The sequence below is a fragment of the Cygnus atratus genome, chromosome 24 (genome assembly GCF_013377495.2).
Source record: "Cygnus atratus isolate AKBS03 ecotype Queensland, Australia chromosome 24, CAtr_DNAZoo_HiC_assembly, whole genome shotgun sequence".
In the NCBI taxonomy this organism is placed as follows: Eukaryota; Metazoa; Chordata; class Aves; order Anseriformes; family Anatidae; genus Cygnus; species Cygnus atratus.
Window position 1 is genome coordinate 2,310,131 of NC_066385.1, and position 13,697 is coordinate 2,323,827.

Below are 13,697 nucleotides of genomic sequence, written 5' to 3' on the forward strand. Positions count from 1 at the left end.
TCTCTTCATCGCAGACACAATTTCACACTCAAACTGTTTCTATTAGCATTCTAAAGAGCTTCCATGAGAAAATTTGAGAACTTGAGGCACATCAAAAGGCGCATCGAGCAAGCGCCCAACAACACACCTTGCAAGGCACGAAGAGGCGAGCGCCACGCTCCAGCCCTGCCCGCCCCAGCCCCGCTACGCAGCGCTGCCCTGCACACGCTGCTCGCCCACAAACCTCTACAAATCCTTCCTCTTCTGTAGCAGGAGTGTCAATGATCAAGAAAAATCTCTGTATTTGTAATACGATTTACACCTCTTAGCCTCCAGTTATTGGAAGAGACTAAAGTCAATGAAGTTACAGTTAGACCCAGACAGATGTTTCCTTTCCCTGCTGTTGAGGAGTCCAAGAAGAGATGTCCCAACCATTATCCTGTTTATTCTAACACGCTGCTGAAATGATTTTAACTTACTGCTTTAACCCTGTTCTACAGTGCACATACTGGGTTTGACAATCACTTTGAAATTCCAGGGAAATCCAAAGCCACGCCGACACCGAGCTGGTCAACAATCGCTGCCTTGTAGCGAGCAGCCAACGTGGCCACATCTTATAAAAATACCAGGGCTTTTGGATTCAGGGTTGTACAATACATCCTTTAAGGTGAAAAAAGGAAGAGGAGGGAAGAGAGGAAGACCAGTCATCAACAGCTTATAAAGTTGTTGCTTATAAAGCATTGGGTGACAAATGCAATGAGAAGCTCCCTCAGAAAGCCTTTAAGGATAACAGGCAATTATTTGGTACTTGAAGCATGGCACAGGCCTCGATGAGGGGTACAAATCTTTGAGGTCCTTGAAAGCTGTGCACCAAATTAGGGGGGAAATGGAAGTGGGGAGAGAAGCATAAAACGGAGCTGCCTTTGTCAGCCATCGGACAAAACACTTCTTGGTTTGGCAGAGGGAACAAGACACCTGAACGGCTCCAGGTACTGCCAGGGAAGAGTTCCTGGGGTGAAGTCTGTCCCTAAGGCTTTGTAATGTCCACCACAAGGAAAAATTAAGAGCATCCCGACACATCTGTACGCGTTACCTTGTCAAAACCAAACAGAAATCCAACGGCACGCGACACCCCGAGGGAAAGGAGGGGAAGGACAAGGACAGACCCACCTGCAAGTGACGTTCATGTACCATGGCCCTGCTCAGGCTGCAGGAGCCAGCCCACTTTGACAGCTTTGCTCCTACAAAACATTGAACCAGCAAAAACTGCAGCAGTTGCTAGCGTTTCATGATAGACAGCTCAGAAACGCAGTCTTAGCCCTGGCAGTGCGATCTTTAACATTTTAAACCCCCTGTAAGTTAATATTTCTAATGATTCTGAGGTGCAGGAAGGAGATAAAGCACACTGAATTCCCCCTTTTCCGAGGTTTTATTAACGAAAGACATCCAGATCAGTAATCAGAGAAAGCAGGGAAGAGAACAGATGGCTGTCTTTTTACACCAATGTTTCTATTCACAAAAACCCAAACCAACAGGTAGGCTCAAACGCTGGATCTAGTATTTCAACCTTGTTTTCCCACTGATTAGAAAAGCCCAAACGCATCTACTGCTACGTGCAACCAGAATAACTTCCCCCAGTTATCGCTGCCTCTTAACGCAATACCTGCCTGATTGAACCCTCATGCTCTGCAGGTTAGGCGTACATAATAGCTACTGAGTTAAGCAAATTTGATAGGTTCCAGATTATTTATGCCTACAAACACAGGAAAAGAAAAAGATAAAAAAGGCAACGCAAACAGACAAACCCACGCTTAACCAGTATTTCTGGCTAAGATGTCAAGATATCAGTATTTTTTTTCCACATGCCTCGATGATAAATTAAAAAGCAAAAAGAGAAAGATTAAATAATTAAAAAATTAAACGATCCTTGTTTGAATGCCTCCCAGCTCAGCACTGCAGGGAGGTTTCTGAGATTGCAGGCACTTTGCTCCAGCCCCCACGGGGCTCCAGCAGCGTGGCTAAGATGCACAAGCAGGAGCATCCCGGCCAGGAGCTCGCGTGCTTTGCATGTTCCTGTGCTCCAGCCTCATACATTAAACCTGCTCCCCAGGCGGCCAGATGGCCTACTGGAAAAGCAGGAGTCTGATACAAGCTCTGGCAAAAGGGAGCATCCTCCTTCTTCTGAGTCTCTAATATACAAAAGAGGGAAAAAAAAAAAAAGAAAAAAGGGAAGCAGATCACTCCCAATCTTCCTAATTCCAAGAGACACCGCAGTAACCATTCCTACATTGCTTCCACCACCGAAAGCAGAAAACAGCTGAAGTTGCTGCTCATCATTACAGCGATCTGAGTCGCAAAGATTTTGTGACTGCCTTTTTCTCAACACTGGATGATTAATGGAAGTGACTGGCGAGGTCTGCTTGAAATGCCCCGAGCGCTGAGCTTTTCACACAGAAGGAGCTTTTCAGCAATCTGCTTCACGGTGCTGCTCGAGCTGCCTGGACTGGACCAATCATCTTCCTTTCACCCAGCTCTTTTCAGCCCATTTGCTTATTTCTTACATAAAATTGCTCATTCATTGTACAAACTGCTGAAGCATCAATTATGTGAGATAGATTAAAATGAATATTTTAATGCATATTCAGGTTGAGGAAGAAAGGAAGACGTGTAAGTGCCAAACTGTCAAAACATGAGAATTCTTTGTGTTTCCAAATGAGCTCTCAAGAAGGCAACTGCCAGATTCCTGGACTGGAAAAAACTTACATTAAGATGAACCTAAGACAAATCACAGGTGTCACGAAAACAAGAGCTAAGCAATCAACACTGTTAATTTAATGTTGCTCCCCAGTACAGGTTTCACCAAAAAATGTTTAGAAGAAAAGTCAAGCTAGCAGAGGCTGGTAAATACGAACTTATTGGAGGAAGCAGCACTGTAAGCTTGGGAAAGCCTAAAGAAATGCCTTAGACATTAGAAAAAGAAACAACAAATAAATATATAGCTTGAGAGCTTTTTAGGACGGTAGACTTGATGCACCAAGAACTCTTAGAATCACAGAATTGCACCCTGATTAAAGGCGCCTGATCTTAACCCCAGCCATACACGGGCAAGAGATTTTAAGACCATGCTAGAAGTGGTGTGCATCAAGAACAAAACGTGCACTGAGGGAAACCAACACCGCAGCCTGTGCAGTTGCGAACATCTCCCTCCGTGCATCAATTCCTATATCACGTTTCTCAAAGGCAGAGAGATTAGAATGATTAAGTTTGTAACCAGTCTTCTAGGAAAAAGCAATAAACGAGAGCAAAAGAAAATCTGATGAATTCTGTTATTATCTATGCCTGGCTGTACCTGCAACAAGAGCGTATCTGTACCCCCTTAAAAACCCCGCGGAAGGGCTTGAGCAACCCAAGGCTCATCTAGTTGGCTCCAATAATAAAACGTGTGGGGAGGGGGCGTCCCCACAAAACTGCAGGGGCATGCGACAAGGAGGGCGATGCACAGGCCTCCTTATGTGCCCAAATCAAAATGACCAGCAGCACCCAAGAGAACCAGAGTTATTTCAGCAAGGTGACAGCAGCAACCACTGCCCAGCAGCATTACCTTCCAACACCGGGATTTTTCTTGCAAGCTGCCTTTTCTCAAGCCTTTCCCTCAGCCCCCCAAAAAGCAGAAGCTGCCCTAAATGTGCCTGCACGCGTGCACACACGTTCTTTTGTTAGAGCTGCGTGTGCCCCGTGTGCCGAGCCGTGGTCTGCTGCCACCCCGAGCTGAACACAGCTCCCCACCGCCGTGCCAGCCTCTCAACGGCCTCTTTGTCCATCCCTCCTCCCCTCCACCTCCCCTCTAATTTAATCAAGATGTTTTTGGGATCTACTGCAGCACTCGCCTGGCTGTTCCGCATTCCACCCAACATTAGCGACTTCAGCTTCAAAATATTTGGGGGGGATAATAAATAAGGGAGCACAGGAATGCTGTCAATATTTTATGCCCCGGGCCTCAGGCCTTGCCAACAGAGCTCCAAGTCGGACAGAAGGATGGGACGGCCTCAAAACAAACCCCAAAGCTCACAGGGAGCTTTCCACAGAGACCCAACAGCAGCAAGGAAGGGCTCCACAGCTGGCGGGGGTGAACACACAAAACACGGTGGTGAGATTTTATCTAAAACTGCCTGAAATTACGTCAGTCTGATGGGGCTGAAGCTAACCCAAGCTTGTCGAGTCTGAGCCGTTCTCTAACAAGGCCATTTCTCTGCATCTCTTAAAAAGGATTAATTAAATTTACATTGGTAGAAAACTAGCATTAAATGCTCTAATGTTTTTTAAATTAACAGTGGGAGTAGGGAGGCAAGCGGATTGAGTTCTTGCTGAGACCAGTGATGAAATTTGCAGAAACATAGGATCCTTTTTGTTCCTGTCTAGATTGCCATTACAGCACAGCACATTTATTATGCATTAGTTAACATCTCCTTACAAAGTTTGTGAAAGAGAAGGCTTGCCAGGTACAATTTTCCAAGATCATACATGTAGCACTTAAATAAAATTTGCTAATAAAAGCTTACAATTCTTCACAGGTAGATTCTCAATAATGTACTTTTTTTTTTTCCTTTTTATACAGGCCTGCCTTGAATTCATTCGCATGCAGTAACAAATATGATTTATCATCTTCATGTTCTCATCTAAACAATCAAGCAGTTGCCCTGTACAGAAGCACTCCATCACCACCGGCCCAGTCCATTTGTTATGAACGTCACACTTCTTTTACAAGGGCATCCTCTCGGTGAAGCTCATAACCTATGCGAAGCCAACGTGAGTTTTATCCAAGTTTCTCCTACAACTTTTATGGAGAAAGTGCTCAGCCATGACTCACATGGCCCTACCGAATAGGAGTTCTGTAAAGACTTCTAAAGCGGCAAACACTCTGGAATTTAAAGAAAAGCTTGGAAAATGAGATCTATGTGATTCAGTATACATGCATATTTTGGGCAACAGATCATCAGTTTCTAGCTTAATGATCCATTATGCACTGGTCAGTCGCATTTAAATTACAGTTGCATTATCTAGTTTTCTCCACCATTTCACTAGTGATTTGTTTCACCACTATGTCAGTAATAAGGAATTTTCTCCACACAGCAGAATATTGTACTGGGAAAAAGCCATTCCTACATCAAACCCTGTCGCGCTGCTGCCTCCCGTACTCTGGGTTTAAATACTTGCTTCCAAACAGCCCCCAGCCCTTTCTTCTCCTTTTTTTTCAGTATTCTGAGCCAATGTTATTGAATTTGGGGCTTCAGGCACTCACTGCCAGCAAACCACACGATTTTATGGCTGGGAGCACTCATTTTTGCTGCGAAGCCAGCTATATTCTCACTCATTGAACGGGGCCGTACGTGAAATGGGCTTCCAAGGTGGCAAGACCTACCTGAAGGTGGCCAGACCTACCAGCGAGCAGCGAAGCCCTGTCAAACACCAGATGCAATGTCCTGCAATTCTGCTCATGGCGTTAGGGCTCCACCGGCAGCTCTCTGCTGCCTGTTTCCCTCAGCAGCCTCTCGCAAAGCGCCGTGGCGCATCTCCAGGACAGACCGACCGGAGGGATCAGTGGGAGGGACGGCTCAGAGTTTAACAGGTGCTGGTCCCTTGCTCCTGGCTGACCTGAATTCAGACTGGGGCAACACACGGACAGGCATTGTTGTAACAGAACACAGCGTAAGTGTAGAGTAAATTGTAAACAAAATGCAGTAACTACAAACAGCTTTCACGCTATTACAGAGGGCCGAATGCAGCATATTCCTTGCCCTACCTATATGCAGAAGTGATATTTTCAGCCTGAAACCCAGGTAAGGAAATTACTCCAGCTGCACCTCCTGTATTCGGTCTGCCTTGCCGGGCTCTGACGCCACCTTACATCGCCCCGGCACCAGGTGCCAGCAGCCCGCCTGCAGCCATCGCGGCCGTCAGGGGCACAGGGAGCCGCAGCCCCACAGGCACGCACGCTGCCAGGCACAGCACAGGCTGCCCAGGTACCCAGCACCACGTCGTCTCGCTCCAGCTCCCTTCCCCCGCACCATTTGCTCTAAAAATATGCAGGTAGGGAAGTGGAGATTTTATTTCACCACCGAGAAATCAGAGAGCATCGTCTCACAACAGGCTTTTGTGTCCTTTAGCTTTTGGAAAAAAAGGTAAGAACTCAGCGTTACTATTTCCTTATCAGAAAACATTCACCGCTATACCTGATACCGGTGAGGATTTGCACGATAACATTGCCTCTTTTCTGGGGGGAGGCACAGAACTAGATTATCCTTGCTACTAATAGATGCATGAAATTGCACTTGCTTTCCCTCAAAGCAAATAACAATTCTACTCCTCAGTGACATTTTATTTATGGCATTTGTGTATTTACCTGTTTACACTGGTCTAGAAAAATATTTTTACAGATGCCCAGCATTATGACCAGTGCATTTTTTTAAGCTTAGTTTTTCCATGTGTGGTATATTTTTAAATTTTTCACATTCTGCTAAGAATGTGGCAAACGAGACATACTGCAGCTGTAAAGTAGGTCATCTTAAGCAAGGACCCCTTAAGAGAATTAATAATTCTTTTTCCTTGATTACTGCCAGGCTTTTAACGAACTCATTGTAGATTTCTCATTTCACATCAAACACTGCGCAGTGCACTACAGATAAACTGATTTTTTCCACAATGGAAGGTATTAATGAGGAAGCAAATTTCAAATAATCATTTTGCTTTCTCCATTCCTTCTTACAGGGCTTTCTCCCCTTAAACATCATTAAGGATCTCGAAACAGTGTACACCAATGCTCTGCTGCCAAAGCAAGACCTGTCTGCAGGGCACGTAGCCCTTCTTGCTGCACCAAGGTGCATGGAGGATGCACCCGCTGGCGTCACCGCTCCAAGCATCCCCAGCGAGCCTCCCAGTTAGCGCTGCTGGAGGCAGCCCAAAGTTAAATATAGAGCGGAAGATAAATGCTTTAAATGCAGGAGCACCAACACGGCGTGGAAGGTTCATGTCACAGCCAGGAACACGGACGCTGAGGAGGTTCTAGAAAGGCTGCACCATGCAGAGAAGTCAAGGGTCACGTTAAACAAAAAAACAGGGCGACAGGAAGCGTAGAGTGAAAAGGGAGAAAAGGGGAAATCAAAAGGGGAATCAGCTCAAACGGAAGAAAATTTTGAACAGATTTATATAAATATATAAATAAAAGGGCCATGCTTAAGACGGATAAGCAGAAAGAAATCAAAGGAGCGCTCCCTACAAAAGCAGATCGAGGAACCAAAAGCAGCGTGCGCAAGAAGAGGAGCTGACATCAAAGCGCTGCAGGCTGCCAAGAGAAGGAGAGGTGACCGGGACTGCGAAGCTGGGCTGCGCACCCACCGGCTTAACTCCAGCCTTGTATGAAACCCAGGGCCAAATCATTAACTGCTGGACAAATAAAACATCATCGTCCCCTTCCCAAAGCGTAACAGTTTGTTACTAAGGCATTTCCACCAGTTCCCCCTGGTTCTGTTTGCACAGGAGAGTGGTTGTTTATTTCTCCATTTATCTTCCTTTTCCTTTGTCCCAGCGCAGACTGCTCCGACCTCGCTGCTCTGCCAGCAGCGCCGCTGAAGCCAAGCGTCAGGTTCCCACTGGTGCCAACAGGACTCATCTGCAAGGCTGCTACAGCCAGCGAGCCCTTTAGCAACAACATCTTTCAGTGCAAGCCGAAAGTGTTTCCTCAATAAAAAAAAAAAAAAGGGAAGCACAAAGTTCATGGAAGGAGGACAGCGTTGGAAGGAGACCTACGACTTCGGCAGCAGGTTGGAAGAACGGCGACCGACACGCACAGTACATCCACCACCACTTCAGAGCTGCCTTTGGCAGCACGCACAGCTTCTCTTATCAGCAAAGATAGCTTTGAAGTGGCTGGCCAGCCTCCAGCCAACACTCAGAACAAATAAGCCCCTTCACGTCGTGACACAGCCCTGCAGAGGGATCTCTTCATCACAAGGCACGGACAGAAAAACTGACGGCGTCAGACCACGCGGCTCTCCTACGGCACTGCGAGCCCAACCACCACAGACAGGAGCAGCCTGAAAACCCGTCTGCGATGCAGGCACGGCCCCGGGGCTGCAGCAGGTCGCCCATTTCCAGGAAGATGTCCTGGCACCGCTGTGTCCTCGTGCAGCACCTGCACTTGTCAGAGGCGTCCAGCAGTGCAGCACATGGGAATCTGTCCCAGCCTGAACATCTTCCACCACAGCTGCTGGAAGGGACAAAATCCCACAGCTCTAACACTACAGATGCTCTCTCATACACAACTCCCAAAGACAGCCCCGGATTTCCCACCGGGGGCTCGGCGCTGCTCCAGCGGCGACACAGACAGCTCCCACCCTGCATCCTCCGCGAGGACGCTTTTCCCTCCAGTGTGGTCCTTATCACGGCCATCCAGGCCCTCTGTAGCCTTCAAGGCTGGATTAGGGCTGCATGCTATACTTAGATCTCCCTCTTGAAAAAGCTCACCACTTCCAACAGTGCAAAACACAGCAGCTCGAGTCTGGCAACCAAAGGGATCTCGAGCGCATCCATTTACCCTGCCTGTCCCTCCTCGCTCACCTGTTTAATCCCAGCAGGATACAAAGCACTGACTCTGGAAAGCCTTAAATCACAAACGGCTCAAGAAAAAGATCTCATGCTTCAGGACTTTATTTCCAGCACCCTCAGCAAAGGAGGATCTCTGTATCACTGTATTTTCTGTATTTCATAGGATTATTTACAACCCAGCCGGTGCGTAGTTCCTCAATATAAGTTACTGTACCCACCTGCAGGCAGCCTGATACCTGAATACCTTAAAAAAAGTATTTTCCAAATAAACGTAAAAGAGTCATTTTTCCCAGACTTTCAAATGACAGGCATTAAATCAGAACATTTCCAGACCTAGCTGGGCAATTTTTCACACAAGGTTATAAAAATAAGGTTTGCGTTAAGTTTCTTACATAAAATAAAATTTGCAGGTTTACTATCAGTATGACATACGCAGCAGAATTAATAACAACAAAGATCTTTCACCAGCAATACTAGGAAATCAGGCTGTACTTCACAACCAGCTTTGCCAGCAGGAAAACCCTTTGGTCCAGCTGGAGAGGGTTCAGGACACAGGGCTGGCTGCAAGCACGGGCAGTCGTAACCTGCTCCTAGCTCTGAAAGTCTTTCTCGACACAAGAATGGGGCAGAAATGAGTCCTTTAATGAAAACAGGGAGGGCTCTAATTACTCTTACAGGAGCAAACGGCATTTAGAAAAGAAGTGGTGCCAAAATTTCCTATTACGCTTTAACGATAAACTGCCCTTGTTTTTAACACAGATTCACTGTTACCTGAGACAAGGACAGAGAGCTCCCAGCTAAGCAGCAAGGCTGCCAGTGCTGTCCCACCAGCTACAATTTCCATCGGTAAGCAGCAAAAAAACAGAGCTCTTGGGTTGAGCCAGACCTGGATGTCCTAAAAGCACTGCAGGGACGGCTCCTGCTCCGGCAAGCTGCTGGTACCTACCATGTGCGCTGGACCAGACAGAAGGTAGCGCAGAGAAATGCTGAAACGACGGCATGGCACATCAGAGGCAGGAAACTCAGGCCTTCGAAGTAATAAAGCCAGCTATTTATTTCTCACTGATGCAGCCTGGCTCGCTAGGTCTGTTGAGAAGCTGCCTGAGTTTGCCGACACGCAGCATCGCTCTGATTCAGCCGCGCTATTCGGAGCTCGTTCGCTTAAGACAGGATGGGAGATGCTAAGGGGAGCGGGAGGAAAATGTTCTCCTAGAGTTTCTCATCAATAGGATTACGCCTTTCATTCAGGCTAGCTTGCTTTCTAGCCTATGGTTCAAGGCCCAAAACACGTGCCAACTTTCTCTATTTATCAGCTGCTATCTCATTCAACTACACGACTCTAGATAAGACAGGATGCAGTTTTGGTTTTTAACCACCCAGCACAAGTGGAAGAGTAACCTAATACCTGTCCTGGCCTTCAGCCAGGTTGGTACGCCTGGCATAGCGTCAGACAAGCAGCTGGGATTTAGTAACCAGCGCCTCCTGCACAAATTCATACGGAGTTCCCATTTGGTCTGCGAGAAAGAAAGCAAAGGGCTGGTGGTAGTAGCTGGTTATTTCTTGGTTTTCTTTTCCCCTCCTGTTAAGAGTCCTAGTGCCCAACACAAAATAAAACAAACCAAGGTAAGACTGTGCTTATACAATGGGCTGAAAATTAAGACGCGAGTTTCCAGCCCAACAGGAACGGTTTCCATTTCCATTTCCATTTGCATCCTTTGCTGAGGCATCTTCTGAGCCACCTTGCTCAGACACAGCCCTTGTTGAAATTCAGAGGAGAGATTACTTCTCCTTTGGAAGGATTAGTGGAATTGAAGAGTAGCTGCCATTCAATAATCCCATGTAAGTATCTAATCAACTGTAATGTAATTACCAGAAAGTTTTAAAAGGTCGAAAAGGCCTTGGTATGATGTTACTTGAAAAAGAGAAGGTTCCTCCTCTACTTGGACAATGGAGAAAAAAAAATAGAATGTAGCATTTCAGTATACTCTAAAAACTCTGTTGCTATCCATTAAAAACTCAAGAAGCAGACACAGCAATGACAGGGAACGCAACACTGCACTTATTTTCATTCTCCTACTATAAATCATTTGCCGACACACACAAACACCTGCTGTAAAAGAGCAAATACACGCTGTCCTCCAGGTACCACACAATGCAATGCTGCTCCTTCAAGTGCATCTTGACATGAAATTCCCTGTGCAGTCCCAAGCAGCGTTCCTTTACCAGCAGTCTAAACCGACTGCAGTACACAGAATCTCTTTATCAGTCAAAGCAACACAGGGATGTTAAAAATATCTGAACGCTTTTTCCTCAACACATTTCAAAAGACTGTCAAAGCCCAGAGAAAAAAGCCAACGAGGCCTCCAATTACTGTCAAGGCTGCACCTTAAAGGATTTTAGTTTTGAAGTCACACACGCTACTCGTGCGACCAGTTCTTAATGCAACAGCAACAGAGACCAACCACCAAAGGCAGACAGACACACATGAAAGCAGCCTAGGAAATTTTAATCAGGAGTGTAACTCACCCACGTCTCTCAGAGGCCGTGTGATTTAGGATGAGTCCCACACCAGCGCTCTTTAGGAAGCTGGAGTCATTTTCCAAGCCCTTTCCCTAAGCAGCACTACTGCAGAAATAACTCTCCGAGATCATGACACATTGCAAGGGGGTGGGCAGTGGGGGAAGAGAAACGGCTTTCCAAGTTTGAATCGCAATGTTTTTAACATGTTAACCAGCAGATGTTACAGCCATTGACAAATCTCTACAGAGACCAGGCATTACTGTTTAATAGGAGTTTCAAAGCTTCCATATCAGGTTTCCTCAACTGGAAGAACAGACTCTTAATAGAAAAATACCCACCCACACTGTCCCACCTTTTTTTTTTTTTTCCAGGTGGAAATCAAGGGGAGAGAAAAGGGAAAATGCTAACCAAAGACACCTCAGTTGCATTCTTTTATTGTCTGGCATAGTAGAAATTCTCCCTAATTTGTCTTTTAACAGTAGTTTCTCCTCCACTTTGGATACAAATTTGTCTTTGGAAGGTTGTTATGGATCATAGAGTTGAAAACCTGGAAGATTTCTGTTTAAAGAAAGTCTCAAAGTGCATACAAATCTGTGAGCAGGCTAAGAGGAAAAACATTGCCTGAATTTAGACTAATCTCAATTGATCACCTTCAGGAAAATCCTAAGATACTAGGGCAAGAAAACTATTAATCAAAGATAAGTCGAGCACAGTTATCCACAAAGAGGAAAAAACACGTTAGGTACAGGTAACAATAAAGCCATCTGCCAGAAGTAATATCTAAAACTTTGCATTTTGGAAGGGCCAAACAAAAAATCCATCAATTACCTTCTTGAAGAGGCGCCCAGAATCCTCGCTGACCTGGACAAAGCGCGGGATGATGTTGTTGAGATAGATATCGCTCAGGGTCGTGTGGTCCCTGCTCTCCCGCTTCACTTGATTTAACAGGAGGTTCCAGCAGTTCACTGGTGATAGCACGTTCTGGTCCTTCCTACAGAGGACGTAAAATAGAAACAAGAATTGGATGGCACTTCACCTCAGGCAGACAAAATGATTCTGTTAATGATGTTCTGTATCTACACACACCAGGAACATAGCTGCAGTGCACATGGATTGGATGAGGGAGATGGGAGCAGAGAAAGGCTCTAAAATGGCATTGCACGTACCCAAAATATGCCCTCAATTACACACGGCCACAGGCTTTTATCCCCCAACAAACAGATCGGGCAAGTGCAAGCTACAAGGATGCCAAATGTAGACTCTAATTCTTCTTTTGAATCCACGAATTTGAGCACAAATTGCAGGGCCTGACGATAGGTTGTGCAGCGCTGTCTCAAGCGTTTGTGCCTTAACCACAAGCAAAAGATTTCCAGCATCCAGTTAGCTAAATAGCATCTGCATGGGAAACAAAATGTTATGTCTCGTATAAAACCAATTCTGCACAAGCAGCTGTATCTGTCCTGACCAACAGAGAAAGCACTATTGGTACAGCAAGCTTTATGCTCTCACCTCCGAACTTTCCCAACCTTATTATGGCTGATTCCCCTCTGCACCCTGCAAACAGGCACCACAAAGGGCAAAACGGGAGACGAGAGGAACCTCGGCTTATTTGGATCAGCCAAACAAACACGGTAAATCATTTTATCTCCTGAAAGGAGTGAGCTGTTTCTTTAGCCACCATTTCATACTAGATGAAAGCAAGGACGTTGGCAGTGAGCGTTGCTGGTCCTCCCGCAGCAATTTGGGGCTGGTGGATCTGGGAGCGCTGACTGTAACGTGCAATTCTCTCCAGATCTGCTTATCATTAGGTTACACTACAGCAATACAGATTTCTAAAAGAGTAAGTCAAATCTCTGGTGGGAAGCCAAGGCTCATCTTGATTACTGGATGACATTCTACCAGATTTCTTTCCCCTTAAAAGAAAGGAGTTTCAATTTCCATTCAAAAAATAGCATATTCTGCACTTGAAAGGACAGCAACCTCTGCTGTAAGAAACGTCTGACATGGCAAAAACGTGAAAAAACTGGCAATGACCGTTTGCCACGGCTTTTCTCGTGACATCAGCGTTTGCAGATGTAGTGTAATATGGATAATTTTAGAGAAAGAAGAACAGTTTCAAAACAGCCGATCCTGATGCTTTATTTCTTTTCCTTGAAAATAAATTAATAAATCAATGAAAAGCTCAGGAAGCCACTGCAGCTTGTCATCTGGATGTTTTCAAGGTTTGGAGTGAGCACGTGTATGTGTGTGTATATATATGCGTAGTGGGAGAGGGTACAGGGAGGATTCTGGGCATTGGGTTCTGGTGTTTTGAATAAAAACGTAGAAAATAAAATGTGAGAAGGCATAGATTTTATTTAGACAATATTTGCCTTTGTACTCCAATGTCCCGTACTGTGGATATTGCTGACACAGGCAAAACCAGATGGAACGATCAAAATGCAGAACTGCACAAGGCTGAAACTGCCAGATGTTAAGCTATATAAATCAAGCACTTGCCCCCAGATCTCCTGCAATCAGTGTTTGCAGCATACTGTTTGTTTTGTTAATATGCCAGATAACTAATTAGTAATTGAAGACCAGGCTAAGAGAGCTGT

General features: G+C 45.7%; 1 protein-coding gene across 8 annotated transcripts in view; it reads right to left on the minus strand.

The window, feature by feature from the left end:
• The window catches only part of SRGAP2 (SLIT-ROBO Rho GTPase activating protein 2), a 106,219-nt gene that overhangs the window by 49,934 nt on the left and 42,588 nt on the right, over positions 1–13,697 (minus strand). For all 8 annotated transcript variants that reach the window (XM_035561321.2, XM_050715386.1, XM_035561320.1 and 5 more), the window contains one exon: positions 11,929–12,091. In XM_035561321.2, coding sequence (XP_035417214.1) covers positions 11,929–12,091 — 163 coding nt within the window. The remainder of the gene's footprint in view (positions 1–11,928; positions 12,092–13,697) is intronic.